Source organism: Hemiscyllium ocellatum, chromosome 18 (assembly GCF_020745735.1).
Source record: "Hemiscyllium ocellatum isolate sHemOce1 chromosome 18, sHemOce1.pat.X.cur, whole genome shotgun sequence".
In the NCBI taxonomy this organism is placed as follows: domain Eukaryota; kingdom Metazoa; phylum Chordata; class Chondrichthyes; order Orectolobiformes; family Hemiscylliidae; genus Hemiscyllium; species Hemiscyllium ocellatum.
In genome coordinates this window covers 15,611,137-15,630,193 of record NC_083418.1, presented here as the reverse complement: position 1 = coordinate 15,630,193, position 19,057 = coordinate 15,611,137, and the positions used below count along the sequence as shown (strand labels likewise).

Here is a 19,057-nt window from a genome sequence, read left to right as displayed (position 1 = left end):
CCAATGTAGTGTTTGTTACAGTTCTTGCATGGTATTTTGCAATGATGTTGTTATGCTTGTTGTCTGTATAGGGTTTTTCAGGTTCATTAGTTGCTGTTTTAATGTGTTGGTGTTGGTGGGTTTGTGGACTACCAAGGGCTACGGAACTCTAGCAGCAAACACATTGAGTTAAGCCCATCTACCACCCCTTGAGAAAAGGAACAGGAAGTGACTTCACCACAGGTAATAACATCACCACAGGAAATGACATCACCAATTCAAAGAAACCCAAACATATAAATAGAAAGCAGGAATTTTCAGCAGTGCTTTGCCTGAGGCCCACTGAAGATGTTACCTAGTAGGGTGACGAAAAGTCTGGAAATGAACCTTCAAGCTCAGTGAGCAAACCTACATCCAAAACCTCAACCTGAGCTATAAACCTTCTCAAAACTCATTAACGTGGGAATATGTTTGTGGTTGTTAGAGGTCAATTATCCCAGTTCAAGGGCACTACTGCAGGAACACCTCAGGGGAATCCATTGTGCTGCTTCATCAAGAACCTTACTCCATTGTGAGGTCAGAATTTGCAGATGATTGCACAATGTTCAGAACCATTTGCGAGCCAGGTATCAAAGCAGCCCAGGGCGGCACGGTGGCACAGTGGTTAGCACTGCTGCCTCACAGCACCAGAGACCTGGGTTCGATTCCCACCTTGGGCGAGTGTCTGTGTGAGGTTTCCTCTGAGTGCTCTGGTTTCCTCCCACGTTAGGTGAGTTGGCCATGCTAAATTGCCCATAGTGTTAGGTGAAAGGGAATGGGTCTGGGTGGGTTGCTCTGCGGAGGGTCGGTGTGGACTTGTTGCGCTGAAGAGCCTGTTTCCACACTAAGTAATCTAATCTATATCCATAAGTGGCAAGCTCTAGACAACTTCTAAATTAGGGTGATAAGTAGCATGTAATATTCACACCATATATGTGACAAAGAATGTCTCAAACAAGAGAGATTATAACAACTGTCAATTGATGTTCAGTGGCATGACTATTGCTGTAAACCTCATTGTCCACATCCTGGGTGTTACAATTGGCCAGACACTGAACTGGACGAGCAATGCAAAATTGTAGTTACACGTAAGAGGCTAGGAATTCTGTGGTATCTAACTCTCTTCTCATGTTTCCTTATACCTGTCCACCATCCAGAAAGCACAAGTGTGTCAGGAGAGTAATGAAAAACTCGCTCTATACGTCTGGATGAGTGCAACTCCCAACATACTCAAACTTGACACTATCATGGATAAAGCATTCTACTTGATTGACACCCCCTGCACATATGCTGACTCTTTTAATCACCAACACACAGCGGCAGCAACGTATACCACCTCCAGGATACACTGCAATAACTCCCTAGGTTTCTTTGACAGCAACTTCCAAACCTGTCACCCCTGCACCTCAGAGGAACAACAGCAGCAGAGGCATAAGAAGAAACCTCACCTTGCAAAGTCCCTTGCAAGCCATCCCGACTTGATACTATATTATTATTCGTTCGCTGTTGCTGGTTCAAAATTGTTTAATTCACTTTTTAATAGCATTATGGATATCCATACATCTCAAGAACTACAGCACCTTGTCCAGGGCAGTTAGGTATGAGCATTGAATGTTGGCCAAGCCAGTGATTCAGTCATCCTGAAAATAAATTTTACAAAAATACTTGCCTTCTTTAGACCTACATCTGAATGTTGTCAAGGTCTTTGCATGACCACAGCACTTTAGTAAGCTCTGTTTTATTCTATTCAGATAGAACTAGATGCTCATGCAGCACTGAGAACAAAAGATGAACTTAAACGTTGTAGTGGTGTTGGTCTTCATCTTAACAATAATCCATTTACAGTTGGTAAGTGACTACCAAGACAAAATATTATTTGCTTATATCTTGTTTTACTCTTATAACACTTCCTTCTTTTCCTGCAGGTGGGCAGTATGAATTCAACCAATCAAGGTTTGTTTTTTTTTTGCAGGAAATCATATTTGTTGTCAGATTTGAAAACAAAATAACTGACTGTATATGTGAATTAAAAAGTGAAGACAAATCATGTGGTATGGTACACTTGAGTAAAAATTACTTCTTGACTCATTTGACCTGGATTTCAAACCATCAACCACCTTGATATGAAACTTTCCTGGCCTAATTCTTGAAGACACTCGAATTGTCTGGTTCTTGGGATTGTATCCGGACTACTGAATTGGTTGTAATTTTCCAAAAGGTATTGGATTCTGGAGACACGGGGGATTAGTAAACTGTTAATGTAATATGCCTAATCAAAAAGGGAGAGTGGCAAAAGGCAGCTAACTATAGGCTAATTAACCTAAAATGTTGAAATCAATTATTATGAAAATAATAGCAGCACATTTGGAAAGTCATAATCTGATCAAGCAGAGTCTAAATTGCTTCATGAAAGGAAAATTATGTCTGACAGTTTTTCAAGTAAATCTCAACCAAACTAGCTAAAAGGGAACCAGTAGATGTATGATAATTCGATTCCCTGAAGGCACTCAACAAGGTACCTCACAAAAGGTTAACTTATAACATAAGAGCCCATGTGATTTGAGGTATTGTATTGGCTAATGGTCACAGTGACTGAGAATAACTTTTAATCAGTGGGGTTCCACTGGGAACTGTCCCTGAACCTCAACTGTTTACAATATCTATTAATAAGTTGGGTACTTGCAAATGATACAGAATAGGTGGAAAAAGGCATTTTGCAAGATGTATGTAGACAGTTTATAGAGAGATATATATAGGTTAAGAAATTGGCAAAAAATTGGCAAGTGGAGTCTAACGTGGGAAAATGTGACGTAGTCATTTTTAAAATCTGATTGAAGATTTGTAGCTCGGGTATCCGTTGTTGTGGTTCTGCTCGCCGAGCTGGAAGTTTTTGCTGCAAACGTTTCGTTCCCTGGCTAGGGAACATCATCAGTGCTGTTGGAGCCTCGTGTGAAGCGCTGCTTTGATGTTTCTTCCGGTATTTATATTGGTTTGTTCTTGCCGCTTCCAGGTGTCAGTTTCAGCTGCAGTGATTTGTATGTGGGGTCCAGGTCGATGTGTCTGTTGATGGATGTTCTTGCCGTTTCCGGGTGTCAGTTTCAGCTGTAGTGGTTTGTATATGGTGTCCAGGTCAATGTGTCTGTTGATGGAGTTTGGGGATGAATGCCATGCTTCTAGGAATTCTCTGGCTGTTCTCTGTCTGGCTTGTCCTATGATAGTGGTGTTTTCCCAGTCAAATTCATGTTGCTGGTTGTCTGAGTGTATGGCTAGAGATAGCTGGTCGTGTCGTTTTGTGGCTAGCTGATGTTCATGGATGCGGATTGTTAGCTGTCTTCCTGTTTGTCCTATATAGTGTTTTGTGCAGTCCTTGCATGGTATTTTGTAAACTACGTTAGTTTGGCTCATGCTGGGCATTGGGTCCTTTGTTCTAGTGAGTTGTTGTCTGAGCGTGGATGTTGGCTTATGTGCTGTTATGAGTCCTAAGGGTCTACTGGACCTGTGCCTCACCACACACTTTACATTCAACAATCAGATATACGAACAAATCAACGGAACACCCATGGGATCACCAATCTCGGGACTCATAGCAGAGGCAGTTATGCAAAGGTTAGAACATACAGCCATACCACAAATCCAACCCAAACTCTGGATCAGATATGTTGATGACACCTTTGTAATCATCAAAAACACAGATATAGAAAAAACACACCGAATCATCAACGCCACACTCGCAGGAATCCGATTCACACGAGAAGAGGAAAAGGATAGCCAACTCCCATTCCTAGACGTGTTAGTAGAGAGAACACCCAACGGAGAATTCACCACAAGGGTACACAGGAAACCAACACACACAGACCAAGTCTTAAACTATGAAAGTAACCACCCCAACACACACAAACGAAGCTGCATCAGGACACTATTCAAAAGGGCCACAACACACTGCAGTACACCAGAACTGCGAAAAGAGGAAGAGGAACATCTATACAAGGTATTCGCCAAAAACGGATACCCACGCAACTTTGATGCCTAAGAGATAGACCGAGGAACGAGGACATGCCACAACCAAAAGGACTAGCCACTCTACCATACGTCAGGAGCGTCTCAGAACTGACAGCCAGACTACTGCGACCCTTAGGACTCATAACAGCACACAAGCCAACATCCACGCTCAGACAACAACTCACTAGAACAAAGGACCCAATACCCAGCATGAGCCAAACTAACGTAGTTTACAAAATACCATGCAAGGACTGCACAAAACACTATATAGGACAAACAGGAAGACAGCTAACAATCCGCATCCATGAACATCAGCTAGCCACAAAACGACACGACCAGCTATCTCTAGTAGCCATACACTCAGACAACCAGCAACATGAATTTGACTGGGAAAACACCACTATCATAGGACAAGCCAGACAGAGAACAGCCAGAGAATTCCGAGAAGCATGGCATTCATCCCCAAACTCCATCAACAGACACATTGACCTGGACACCATATACAAACCACTACAGCTGAAACTGACACCCGGAAACGGCAAGAACATCCATCAACAGACACATCGACCTGGACCCCACATACAAATCACTGCAGCTGAAACTGACACCCGGAAGCGGCAAGAACAAACCAATATAAATACCGGAAGAAACATCAAAGCAGCGCTTCACACGAGGCTCCAACAGCACTGATGATGTTCCCTAGCCAGGGAACGAAACGTTTGCAGCAAAAACTTCCAGCTCGGCGAGCAGAACCACAACGTAGTCATTTTTGAAGGGTGAACAAAAGAACAGATTATTGAAAGGGAGAAAACCTGTAAAAAGATGCAACACAAAGGGGATTTGGGGGATACTTGTGTATGAAACACTGAAAGCTGGCACATGATTCCAGCAGGTAATCAGAAAGATGAATGGAATGCTGGCACTTATTTCAAGGGGGTTGGAGTATAAGAATAGGGAAGCCTTACTGCATCTGTACCAGGTGCTAGTGAGACTACATCTGGAGCATGTGAGCAGTTTTGATCTCCTTATTTAAAGAAAGATATAATTTCATTGGGGGCAGTTCAGAGAACGTGAATGATCACTAGAATGATTGCTGATGTGGAGAGATTGTGTTATGAGCAAAGAATAATAGATTGGGATTTTACTCACTCGAATTTAGAACAAAGAAAAATTTACCGCCCAGGAACAGGCCCTAAGGCCCTCCAAGCCTCAGCCAATCCAAATCCACTGTCTAAACCTACCACCCAATTCCTAAGCATCTGTATCCCTGTGCTCCCCACCTACTTATGCATCTGTCCAGACACACCTTAAATGAATGAGAGATGGTGTCAATGAATTCTTGAGGTACTTGACCGTAAATGCTGTTCGGGTATTTCCTGTCATGGGAGAGTTTAAGACCAGAGGGCCTAGACTCAGAATAAAGGGGTGCCAATGTAAGACAGAAAGGGAGAAATTTAGTTTGAGGAATGTGTATCTTTGGAACTCCTTGCCACAGATAGCTGAGGGAACACAGTTCTAGTGTATGTTTAAGGCTGAGATAGATTATTGATTGATGGGAAATCAAGGGTTATGGGGAAACACAGGAAAGTGGACATGAGAAATATCAGCTAAGCTATGAACCTATTGAATGGTGGAACAGACTTCAGGGGCCAAACAGCCTGATGATGCTCTTATTGAGAGACTTAGGATGGTTGTCTGTGTAGAAAGTGGAAAATGTTGTTTTGATGTTGGAATTTTCATAAGTTATGAAAATGTATAAGCCTCACAGGCTAATACATGAGCTGAAATGCCTGCTCTACAGGCTAAGTACAATAAAATGGCAGTGTCTTAATATTAATATCTGCCAGGAGTCACTCAGTTCCTGCCCTTATTATAGCCTTGATCCAAGTTTGAACTGAACACTCAAGACAAGGTGAGTGACTACCCTAGACATCAAGGAAGCATTTAGTGGAGTACACCAACAAGGAACTTAGAAAAACTAGTCATTGAAAATCAGGGTGAAAATTTTCCACTGATTGAAATATATAGGAAGATAATTGTCTTGTTGCAACTTTCGGAGGTCGCAACAAAAGTATTTCAAGGCAGTGTCCTAGGTCCAACCTTCTTCAGTTACTTTAACAATTACCTTTCATCTAAAGTGAGATAATAAGTGGAAATATTTTGTAATTATGCAACATTCAGAGCACCATTCACTACCCTTCAGTTCCTGACCCAGTCTGTGTCCATGTGCAGTAAGACCTGGGTAATGTCCAGGTTTGGGATAATACATGGCAAGCAATATTCACAGCACAGAAGTGCATAGTGTTACGACACTGGGTAAACTCACCTGCTTATTTTAAACCAGCAACTCAGAAAAGATTTATCCTGTACAATAATCTGTGAAAATTCAAGGCGCCAAGAACTATTTAAAGTAAAATTAACAACTTTATTTCTTAAAGTATAACAAAATAATTAACTAACAGCTATTTACAACTCCTTCCTCTAACCTTTTTTTGTAACCTTCCGCTTATACAATACTAGTCCAGTAAAACTCCCATTAAGGTTTATAAAACAAACCTTCTTATCTCAAAACCAGGCAGCTTTCAATTCTTCTCTGTATTTATTTTTTCTTCTTCTTGGGGATTTGGTTTCACAAGTTACTGATTGATAAAAGTACCTTTTAAGATAGGTATTTTTCAGGCAGTCTTCACATGCTGGTAGCTTGGCAGTTCTAATCTCAACTGTTCAATTTTCCTGGCCTTATACCTGCAAAGCATTGGATTGTGTCTTTGGTTTTTAAGATTATCAATATACTAAATTCAAACTAGAATAAAATTTGGTATTTTTGGGGTATAATTTAAACTGATTGCCCAAATTCAAATTTGTTTTTGTTTGATAGCAACTCAGCCAGTGCTATCTGTTCTAAACCAAATACTACTTTGTAAATTCTCCAGCACTGTGTGCTTCCTAAGTCCTTCACTCTTAAAGGTACAGTACACTTCTACACCTTCATAACCTTAGCAATGCCTATCTCAAACAAGAAGAAGATGTAACTATTGCCCTTTGGTCAGTGGCATGATGTGCAACAATTCTGGGGTTCCCATTGTCCAGACACTGAGTGGATCAGTCACAAATATTTAAATTCCTATTACAGAAAAAATATTACTATTATTTGAGTATATGGAGGGAGTTAAACATTTTCAGGCAGTATTTTCAAGAAATTTCCACAATTGATAAGTATCAAGCCTAGTTCTGAATCACAACCTTGGTCTTGTTCCACCTTTATCAGTAACTGTATAGATCTGGACCTAATATCTTTTTGGACCCTGCTGAATATTTGCTTCTAACATGGTGTATTTTTCTGTAACTGATCTTGAGTTCACTTCATTAGAATACCTATGGTCAGCCCAGGAGTACACCTGCCAACTAAAGTGAGGTGAAGCTGTGAGGGAAAACAACAAATTCATTTAAGGGTGATTCTAGCATTGAGGGATTGTTGGGACAGATTGAGACAAAATGTTATTGGATTCTCACAAAAGGCAAACGGTAAAAGGAGTCATGTGAACAGTGAGGAATTTCTGAGTGTTGTTTTTACTCAGGCCGAAAGACCAATGATTAAAAGTAATCCAAATTATCTAATGGAGACAGTTAAGAAATCTACCATCTCTTCCATTCAATTTAATTGTAAGGAAATTTCCTCTCCACTTCTTAACTGGGATAAAAGTTTATCATGCACTGTGGTGCAATAGCTTTATAATTCTTAGTATGTATTTTTAAGCCCTTGCTCTCAAAAACTCTTGCAACAAGTCATTGTAATTTTATGTTTTAGGGTCCTTTTAGTAATTGTCCACAACAAAATATTAGTCTTTTTATGGGAAAAACACTCAAATTCATGTCCTCTCCTTATATTGTTGTTGCCAGAGGAACATCATAGAATAGCAGGGAGAAGGAAGAGTGCCTGAAACATAAAATTGCATTTGTTTCTTTTGAGGCAAGGTTGTGATGTTATTGGGGAGATAGAGCATTGACTAACTCAGAACAAAGAGGTTTTTTGCCTCAAGTTGAATTGCAGTCCCTCACGTTAAATTATTGCAGCAGGAGCTGTGATAATTAACTCTACCAATCTGACAAAAAAAACTGTAGGATATCGGTTTCCACATTGGAAAAATGGACTGATAAGGAGGGACTTTAGATCATTGTTCCGAATGGATGCTGAAAAAATTACGAACATTGGCTAAGGACCCCATAATCTAAAATCTCAGAAATTTTGTATTTTTTGTAGTCGCTTTTCCCGCAATATAGATGAACGTTCCATTTGCCTTCCTAATTGTTCGTTATAACTACGTATTCACTTTTTGAGATGCAAAAAGTCTAACAAGGACACCCAGATCCTTTGGTACTGGAGCAGAATGCAGTCTCTTTCCACTTAAGTAACATACATTCTTCTATGCTTCCCACCAAAACAATCATATTTTCCCACATTGTACTCTATGTGTCAGTGTTTTTGCATATTCACTTAAACAATCCATATCCTTTTGTGGACAAAAGGTCTCACAGCTTGTTTTCCTACCTATCATTCCTCATGGTAACTTTATTTCAGGAACCTGCCCCTTTCTCTCCCGTCAGTTGAGCCCACACACATTCTGGTGAATCGTATACCTCGCTTCACTTTGTATCCAAGGTTTCAGTGTTATGTTAGATCACTTGGAGGAGAGAGAAGTGGAAACTCCCTGTCCTATCTGCATCACTAATCTTGTAAGGTCAGCCAAAGCTTTATATTTAACTCACTTGCTCAAAGTAGCTGGCTTATGAGAAATTCGCTATCTCTTATTTAAATATTGGTATTATAATTTAATTATCGGGAGTGTGCTTGCCCCAAGGAATGTGAATGTGCAACATACCAAACATTTTGGGAGGATCACATTTGTTGAAGCTTAGAGTAATAAAGAAATTAGGGATAGAATCAAAGGGAAGATCTTTATAGGAAAATGTGGCATATAGGTGACTTAATTAGGCAGCATACAAAGTTTTGATCGCAATGGCAGTTAAGATGCAGAGATAAAAATCAACAATGTATTGAAAATTATATTGAATTCATATTTGTAATACTTCACATAGTAATCAGCTCACTTGTTCCACATTGGTACACATACGCATTAATCATTGATCACACTCATCGACCCTCATACAACAACCATCAGCCCCTCTAGTTCCCCAAACATGTAATGATCAGCCCCTCCCTAGACCCAAAATTGATATCATCCTCACTTCTTTCATTGCACACTATAATCAGTATTTTTTCCCTTCTCACACACTCTCTGCAATCAGCTGCTCTTCTCCTTCAAATATACAGTTGTGTTCTCCTCTCCATCCCTGCACAATCTCCCTTGTCTCTCTAATCAACCCCATCCTGCCATTTTGGTCTAATTGGGAATGCATTAGCATTTACTTGTCCGGATAAGGAAAGTATATAAAAGGAACAGGAACATAGCAAAGTTTGAAGCCACCACACTCCTTCCCATGCTGTGAGACTTTGTTTCCTCTGCTTTCAGAACACATGATTCTGTCTTTGCTGCCATCAAGTTAGCACTCTAGCATCCTAAGTCTCCAAAGCCTGCTGAAAAATATCCTTGAGAACTAGTATTACTAGATTTTTGAGTTGAGTGGAGAGATTACAGTGTACAGAATGTAAGGTTGTGAAGTTTGAGATTCATTCATTAAACTAAACAATATTTTAACCTTCTCTATATTTACAGGTGTCTTGAAAAGGAAACAAAGGGACACAAATGAAACAGATGTGTTCAGTATAATTTTGAAAGCCAATGAAGAGCTGCGTAAGAAAAATATTTGCTTTCTAGTAAAACAATGTGTATTTTAATACTTAAATAATATTGTGTTGATAAAATGGTTAGAAGGATACTGTGGATTTATAAGGCAGCTTTTTTTTATTGCTTTAAGTTGAAGTGATATTCAGTGGGAAGTGATTCATGAAAACAGTTAAATGGAATGGAGATTTTAATTAATGGGAGAAACTGCATTACTTCCATTAGAACAAAGAAAGTTGAGATCTAAAAAAAATTAAAGTGATGAAAAGGTTTAATTAGATAATTAAGGAAAGGTAACTGCTGTGAGATTAGTAATGTAGAATATAAATTCAAGATGTTCAATAGAATAGTGAAAAAGTTTAGTTTTTTTAGTTGTAGCAGATTTTCTCTCTGGGCTGCATGCTTGTATTAGGAGAAAGTGAGGACTGCAGATGCTGGAGATCAGAGTAGAGAGTGTGGTGCTGAAAAGCATAGCAGGTCAGGCAGCATCTGAGGAGCAGGAGAATCAATGTTTCGGGCAAGAGCCCTTCATCAGGAATCATTCCTGAAGAAGGAGTCTTGCTCAAAACATCGATTCTCCTGCTCCTCAGATGCTGCCTGACCTACTGTGCTTTTCTAGAGCCACATTCGATTCTGCATGCATGTATTTGTTGAGTAAGTATAAATTAAAATGTCGACATTCTTACAGAGTGTCACTGTTTTACAGCATGGAAAGAGGCCCTTCAGCTAATCATGTGCATGCTAGTCATTAAACACCTATTTATTCAAGTCCATTTTTCCATCAGTTGGCCTGTAGTCTAACCTGTTAAGTAGGTTTGAGTAATCATTTAGATACTACTTATATTTTGTGATGGTTCCAACTTCTACCATCCTTTTCAGGCAGTGTGTTCCAGATACCAACCATTGTGAGTAAAATAATTCTAGCTTACGTTCCCTCCAAACTTCTTGTCTTTTAAATCTGTGGCCTCAGTTATTGATCACTCTCCTAAGGGAAAAATACTCTTGATAATTTTGCAGACCTCAAACAGGAACCCACCTCTACTTTCTGGTAATCAACCCTAGCCTATCCAGACTATCTTCATATCTGAAACGCTCCAGCTTAGGCAACATCCTAGTGAATATCGTCTGCACCCTTCCTAGTACGAACACATCTTCCTATAGTGTGGTAATCAGAAATGCGCACAGTACTCCAGCTGTAACCCAACCAATATCTAATACAGCTCTGTCATAACCTCCCTGCTGTCATATTCCATGCTACAATTAATAAACTTAAGTATCCCATATGTCCGGTCCACCTATCCTGCTGTGTTCTAGAATCTGTGGACATGCAAATAAAGAACATCTGATCCTCTATTTTCTGGGATCCTACTGTTCACTATGTATACTTTGCCTTGTTAGGCCTCCCAAAATGTATCACTTCATACTTACAAGGATTAAATTCCATTTTCCATTGTTCTCCCATCTGACCAGCTTGTTTGTTTCTTCCAGCAGTCTAAGGCATGCCTCATTTTTTACCATGCCATCAATTTTTGTGTGACTGCGAATTAACTGAACAAACCTACCCATTTACATCATGATCACTAATGTTAGGTATAACAGGGAAGAAATCAGCACGAAAACCTACACTATGCTATGAGGCACAGGTTTTCAGTTCCTAAAACCACCTGCGGTCATAACCCTCTGCCTCCTGCCATTTAGCCAATTTTGGATTCAGTTTGGCAAATTGTCCTGGAGTCTTACGTTCTTGACCAGTTTCTGATGGGAGACCTTATCAAAAGCTTCACTGAAGTTCACATACAGTACTTCCCCCATGTTACCGTTGTCCACTAAACCATTCGTATCCTCGACAAACTTGATCAAATGTCAATCTCACTCACTTCTGTACATTGTGCCAAATAGTTTCACTACCACTGTTAGATTCCTCCTTATTCCAATAACCATTCTTGAATTATTGCATCACATAGTCGCCCTCCTATAGTTCCTTTCTCTGTTGCATTTTGTTGAAAAACCTCAGTTCTCCATATACTTACATCAATTGTTCTCTATCTTGAACACAAATGTAAAATACTCATTTGTCTTTTGGCTCCACTTACAATTTGCACTTGCATCCCTAATGAGCTTCTCTCCATGGTTATCCTCTTGCTCATCATATACTTACAAAATGCTTTTGGATTTTCCTTTATTTTACCTGCCTATTCATCCCTCATCTTCACTTTTCTTAGTTACAAAGTAATGTGCAGCACTTTCTAAAGAGCTATTAGTGTTAAGTGTCCTGGATATATAACATATCCAAGCCTCGTATATTCCTGCACATCCAGGGATCTCTGGAATTTATGATTCCACTGTTTACTTTTACATGAATATGTTTGTCCTGCATTTCCTCAGTTTCCTTATTGAAAGATTCCCAGGGCTTTGATGTATATTCTTCTACAAGTAACTGCTCTCAATTCACTTTGGTTTGATCCTGGCTTATCAAAGTAAGATCATCCTTTCTCCCAATTCAGAGCCTTTATTTGTCCTTATCAATAAGTACTTAGAGCATGGATCAGTACCTGGTGCTATGATGTTGTGGCCATAACAGAGACATGGGTTTCTCAGGGACAGGAATGGTTGCTGGATGTTCCAAGGTTTAGAACATTTAAAAAGAATAGGGAGGGGGGAAAAGAAGAGGGGGTGTAGCACTACTAATCAGAGAGGGTATCACAGCTACAGAAGCTTCCATTGTCAAGGAAGATCTGCCTACCAAGTTAGTATGGGTGGAAATTAGGAACAGCAAGGGAGCAGTCACCTCGTTAGGGGTTTACTACAGGCCCCCCAATAGCAGCAGGGAGATGGAAGAAAGCATAGGTCAGCAGATTTTGGAAAAGTGTGGACGTAGTAGGGTTGTTGTAATGGGTGACTTTAACTTTCCCAATATTGATTGGGACCTCCTTCGAGTAGAAGATTTGAATGGCGCTGTTTTTGTAAGCTGTGTTCAGGAGGGTTTCCTAACTCAGTACGTTGACAGGCTGATGAGGGGAGAGGCCATTCTAGACTTGGTGCTCGGAAACGAGCCAGGGCAGGTATCAGATTTTGTGGTGGGAGAGCATTTTGGTGATAGTGACCACAACTGCCTCACATTCTACTTAGCTATGGAGAAGGAGAGGATTAGGCAAAATGGGAGGATATTTAATTGGAGAAGAGGAAACTATGTTGCGATCAGACATGAGTTAGGAAGCATGGATTGGGAACAATTGTTCCATGGTAAAGGCACTATAGACATGTGGAGACTGTTTAAGGAACAGCTGTTGCAAGTGATGAATAAATATGTCCCTCTGAGACAGGCAAGAAGTGGTAAGATAAAGGAACCTTGGATGACAAGAGCGGTGGAGCTTCTCGTCAAAAGGAAACAGGTAGCTTACATAAGGTGGATGAAGCTAGGGTCAAGCTCAGCTCTAGAGGATTACAGGCAGGCGAAGAAGGACCTCAAAAATGTTCTGAGGAGAGCCAGGAGGGGGCACGAGAAAGGCTTGGCAGAACGGATTAGGGAGAACACAAAGGCATTTTACACTTATGTGAGCAATGAGAGAATGGTCAAAGAAAGAGTAGGGCCAATCAGGGATCGCATAGGGAATTTGTGTGTGGAGTCTGAGGAGTTAGGGGAAGCCCTAAATGAGTTTTTTGCTTCTGTCTACGAAAGAAACAAACTTTGTAGTGAATGAAACCTTTGAAGAGCATGTGTGCATGCTGGAATGGATAGAGATAGAGGAAGCTAATGTGCTGAAAAGTTTGTCAAACATTAAGATTGACAAGTCGCCAGGCCCGGACCAGATTTGTCCTCAGCTGCTTTGGGAAACGAGAAATGCAATTGCTTCGCCACTTGCGAAGATCTTTGCATCCTCACTCTCCACTGGAGTCGTACCTGAGGACTGAAGAGAAGCAAATGTAATTCCTCTTTTCAAGAAAGAAAATAGGGAAATCCCGGGCAATTACAGACCAGTAAGTCTCACGTCTGTCGTCTGCAAGGTGTTAGAAAGGATTCTGAGGGATTGGATTTATGACCATCTGGAAGAGCATGGCTTGATTAAATGCAATCAACACGGCTTTGTGAGGGGCAGGTCATGCCTCACAAACCTTATTGAGTTCTTTGAGGATCTGACTTTGATGAGGGTCGAGCTGTGGATGTGGTGTATATGGACTTCAGCAAGGCATTTGATAAGGTTCCCCATGGTAGGCTCATTCAGAAGATCAGGAGGAATGGGATACAGGGAAACTTAGTTGTCTGGATACAGAATTAGCTGGCCAACAGAAGACAGCGAGTGGTAGTAGAAGGAAAATATTCTGCCTGGAAGTCTGTGGTGAGTGGTGTTCCACAGGGCTCTGTCCTTAGGCCTCTACTGTTTGTAATTTTTATTAATGACTTGATGAGGGGATTGAAGGATGGGTCAGCAAGTTTGCAGACGACACAAAGGTTGGAGGTGTCGTTGACAGTATGGAGGGCTGTTGTAGGCTGCAGCGGGACATTGACAGGATGCAGAGATGGGCTGAGAGGTGGCAGATGGAGTTCAACCTGGATAAATGCACGGTGATGCATTTTGGAAGGTCGAATTTGAAACCTGAGTACAGGGTTAAGGATAGGATTCTTGGCAACGTGGATGAACAGAGGGATCTTGGTGTGCAGGTACATAGAGCCCTTAAAATGACCACCGAGTGGAAGAGTGTTGTTAAGAAAGCATATGGTGTTTTGGCTTTCATTAACAGGGGGATTGAGTTTAACAGTCGTGAGATCTTGTTGCAGCTCTATAAAACTTTGGTTAGACCGCATTTGGAATACTGCGTCCAGTTCTGGTTGCCCTATTATAGGAAAGATGTGGATGCTTTGGAGAGGGTTCAGAGGAGGTTTACCAGGATGCTGCCTGGACTGGAGTGCTTATCTTATGAAGAGAGGTTGACTGAGCTCGGACTTTTTTCATTGGAGAAAAGAAGGAGGAGAGGGGACCTAATTGATACAAGATAATGAGAGGCATAGATAGAGTCAATAGCCAGAGACTACTTCCCAGGGCAGAAATGACTAACACAAGGGGTCATAGTTTTAAGCTGGTTGGAGGAAAGTAAAGAGAGGATGTCAGAGGCGGGTTCTTTACACAGAGAGTTGTGGGAGCATGGAATGCGTTGCCAGCAGCAGTTGTGGAAGCAAGGTCATTGGGGACATTTAAGAGATTACTGGACATGCATATGGTCACAGAAATTTGAGGGTGCATACATGAGGATCAGTGGTTGACACAACATCCTGGGCGGAAGGGCCTGTTTTGTGCTGTACTGTTCTATGTTCTACTTTGAATCTTATGGAGTTGTGGTCACTATCACCCAAATACTCTCCCATTCACGTCCACCACTTCCTCAGCTTTGTTCACTAAAATTAGTCCAACACTTATTTCCCTGTCTTTTGTAAGACTTTATATGTGCTTGCTTTAAAAAAAAACTCTCAGAGTCAAACAGCATGGAGAACAGACCTTTCAGTCCAACGAGTCCATTCTGAACATAATTCCAAATTAAACTAGTCCCAACTGCCTGCTCCTAGCCCATATCCCTCCAAACCTTTCCTACTCATGTACTTGTTTAAGTTTCTTTTAAATGTAGTAAATGTACTTGCATCCACCACTTCTTCAGGAAGTTCATTGCACATGCGAACCACCACCCTCGGTGTAAAAGAAATTTGCCCTTCACGTCTTGAAGTCACCAACCTTAGGGAAAAGACAACTACTATTAACCATATTTATACTCTTCATGATTTTATAAACTTCTATAAAGGTCACCTCTCAACAGTGAAAGAAATCCCTGCCTTTCTTTATTGTTCATACCTTCCATATCTGGCAACATCCTGGCAAATCTCTTCTGAACCCTCTCTAGCTTAATAATACCCTTCCTACAGAGTGACCAGAAGAGGCCTCAATGTTCTGTACAACCTCACTATGACTTCCCAGCTCCAAACTCAAAATACTGAGCAATGAAGTTAAGCATGCTGAATGTCTTTTTAACCATTTCTACCTAATGTGATGCAAACTTCAAAGATTTAATGAGCCTGAACCCTTAGGTCGCTGTTCTACAACAATACCATTAACTGTATAATTCTTGCCCCCTGTTTATTTTACCAAAACTCCATGCCTTGCATTTATCCAAATTGAACTCCATCTGCCATTTTTCAGCCCATTGATCAATTTGATCAAGACCCCTTTGTAATCTTAGAAACCCTTCTTCGTTGTCATCTGGTGTCATCTGCAAACTATCTAACCATGCCTGTGTTCTCATCCAAATCATTTATGTAAATGACAAAACAAAAAAGGACCCAAAATTGATCGCTGTGCAACACCGCTGGTGACAGGCTTCCAATCTGAAAAGCAACCTCTCCAGCACCACTCTATCTCCTGATGTTATATCCAACCGGCAAACTTGCACTGAATCCCATATGATCTAATTACATAAATTAGACTTCCATGAGGAACCTTGTCAAAGGCTTTACTAAAGTCCAAGTAAACTATGTCTAGTGCTGTGCCCTCAATCTTTTTGAGAACCCTCCTCAAAATCTCAAAGTTGTGAGACATGATTTTCCTCACACAAAACCAAGCTGTCTGTCACTAATCAATTTTTGCCTCTCTAAATGCTTACAAATACTATCTTTTAGAATTACCTCCAACAACTTAGCACAACCAAAATTAGACTTACAGGTTTATTTTCGCCAGTTTCTCTTTACAACCCTTATTAAACAAAAGCACGACATTTGGCACCTCCATTCATCAGGCATATAACCCGTAGTTATAATGATACAAATATTTTTCCAAGGGGCCCCACAATTACCTCCCTTACTTCCCACAGCAATCCGTGATACATTAGATCAGGTCCTGGAGATTTATCCACCTTTTATATTCTCCAAATCCTCCAAAATCACCTCTTCTGTAATGTGAACTATTTTTAAAACATCAAAATTTATTTCCGAGTTAATTTAAAAGCTCTATCACTTCCTGGGGTTCAGCACAAAGGCAACCTCTTTGATCTTTAAGGGGATCTATTCTCTCTCTGGTTACCCTCTTGCTCCTAATATTCTTGCAGAATCACTTTGGATTATCCTGCACCTTATCTGCCAATGCTATTTCATATCCCCTCTTTTTCTTTCCCTGATTTTCTTCTTAAGAATACCCGACACTGTTTATACTGTTCAAGAGATTCATTTGAATCCAATTGTCTATATCTAATATAAAGATTCTCTTATTCATGACTAGAACCTCCATCTTTATTCATCCATTGCTCCTTAATCTTACCAATCTTACTCCTCACTTTAACAGGAACATAACACCTCTTGAAAGTCTCCCACATGTCAAACATAGTTTTACCTGTGAACAGTCTACTCCAATCAACTTTGCCATAACCATTTTAAACTAATTTAATTATGATTGCTAGACCCCATTGTTCCCGTACTTTCACTTCTGTCACCTGCCCTGCCTAAATGCCCAAAAGAAGGCCAAATTTTGCTCCTTGTCTAGTAAGAACATTCACATATTGCTAGAAATAAATTTTTTTGAACGCATTTGACAAATACTTCACCATCTAAACCTTTAAACACTATAGAAGTCCCAGTCAGTGTTTAGAAAATTAAAATTTCCCATTATTGCAGCCTTATTTTGCTTACATGTATCTGAGATCTCTCTGCATATTTGTTTCTCAATTTCTCTCTAACTTTTGGGGGCCTATAGTACAATCCCATTAAGGTGATCTTTCTTATTTCTAATTTACTCCCATGTGTTTTCACTGTATATTTTTTCAGAAATATCTTGTCTGTTACAGCATCTGACATTTTTAAGAATTCATATGCCCTCCAAATCTTTCACACCAAATGCCCATTTAAAAAATGGGAGTTAAAATCCTTTACTATTACTATCCTATTATTTTTACATCGAAATTTGCCCTTCTGTCACTTCCTGATTGTTTGTTTGGGTGTGATTGCTGCTTTATTTTTAGGTTCTACTGATATGGCCTCAATTGAGGAGCCTTTCGATTATATCATCTGTTCTTATTGCAATAATTGACTCCTTGATCAGTATTACAACACCACAACTTCTGTTACACCATTCCCTATCCCACCTGAAGGATAAACTGGAATATTGAGCTGCCGGTCATCTCCCTTTTGAACTGTGTCTCAGTGATAACAATGAAGTCATATTGCCATGTATTAATCCAATACTTCTTACTCAGCAGCATTACATGCAAACCTCCTTGCATTAAAATCATTACTATCCAATCTTGGCTAACTCCTTGGTGTCTTAATTTTACTATACACTTTGACTGCCAGTCTAACTTGAAGTTTCTTCTACATTTGCATGTGCATTACCAACTATTGTACCTATACTTTGTCTAATTTCCCAAAGTAGTTTAAATCCTACCAATAGCATTAACTCAAGTTCCACCAGAGAAGTGTAATAACATCTGAACTGGTTGATTGGAAAATGTGGAGTGCCTGAGTTAAGTGCTTCATGGAATCAAAAAGTACAGGAACAGAAAGTGGTCTTTGGCTGTTTGCTTTTGTCTAAACTTGTCAACATCCGAAAATAGATTCTTCCTGTGCTACTTTTAAGCCACCTCCCTTTCCCTTTTAAGCTCACCCCTGCACAGTCTGTATCTTTTGTAGAACCACTTGTTTTTATATTGCGCTTCCTCCTTTTTATTTATCAAATTCTCGATATCTCTTGATATCTGAGGTTCCCTGGACTTACTGCCCTTGTTCTTCACTCTTAGAGGAATATGCTGGCCTTGTATTCTCACTATATTACTTTTAAGAGATTCCCACTTTCAAAAATGCAGACTTGCTTGCTCTTGGTCTATGTTTGCCAAATCCTATGTTTTGCAAACAACCTTTTTTTTCCACTGCCTCCCCCCCTGAAAAATTTAGAAATTTCACTTCTGCACTATCCTTATCCCTTTCAATAATTATGGAACTCAGTTGTGGTCACAATCTCCAAAATGCTTGTCCATTGAAATATCAACCATTTGACTGGCTTCACTCCCTGTGATGAGGTCTAGCATTGCTCCATCTCTAATAGAACTATCTACATACTGGCATAAAAAGCTATCCTGGGTGTACTTTAAAATTTCTATTCCTCGTAATCCTTTCACATGCAGATAATCCCAGTCAGTGTTACAAACTTGAAATCCTCTGCAATTATAACTCTTTCTCTCTCATTTTTCTGTGATTTGCCTACATAGCT

The 19,057-nt window shown here is 40.1% G+C and overlaps 1 protein-coding gene across 1 annotated transcript in view; it reads left to right on the top strand.

The window, feature by feature from the left end:
- Nucleotides 1–19,057, top strand: part of LOC132824534 (low choriolytic enzyme-like) — a 169,354-nt gene that overhangs the window by 11,650 nt on the left and 138,647 nt on the right. Inside the window, exons 2-4 of the mRNA XM_060839167.1 lie at nt 1,770–1,866; nt 1,944–1,971; nt 9,753–9,830. Of these exons, the coding sequence (XP_060695150.1) occupies nt 1,807–1,866; nt 1,944–1,971; nt 9,753–9,830 (166 nt within the window). The 5' untranslated portion in view covers nt 1,770–1,806. The remainder of the gene's footprint in view (nt 1–1,769; nt 1,867–1,943; nt 1,972–9,752; nt 9,831–19,057) is intronic.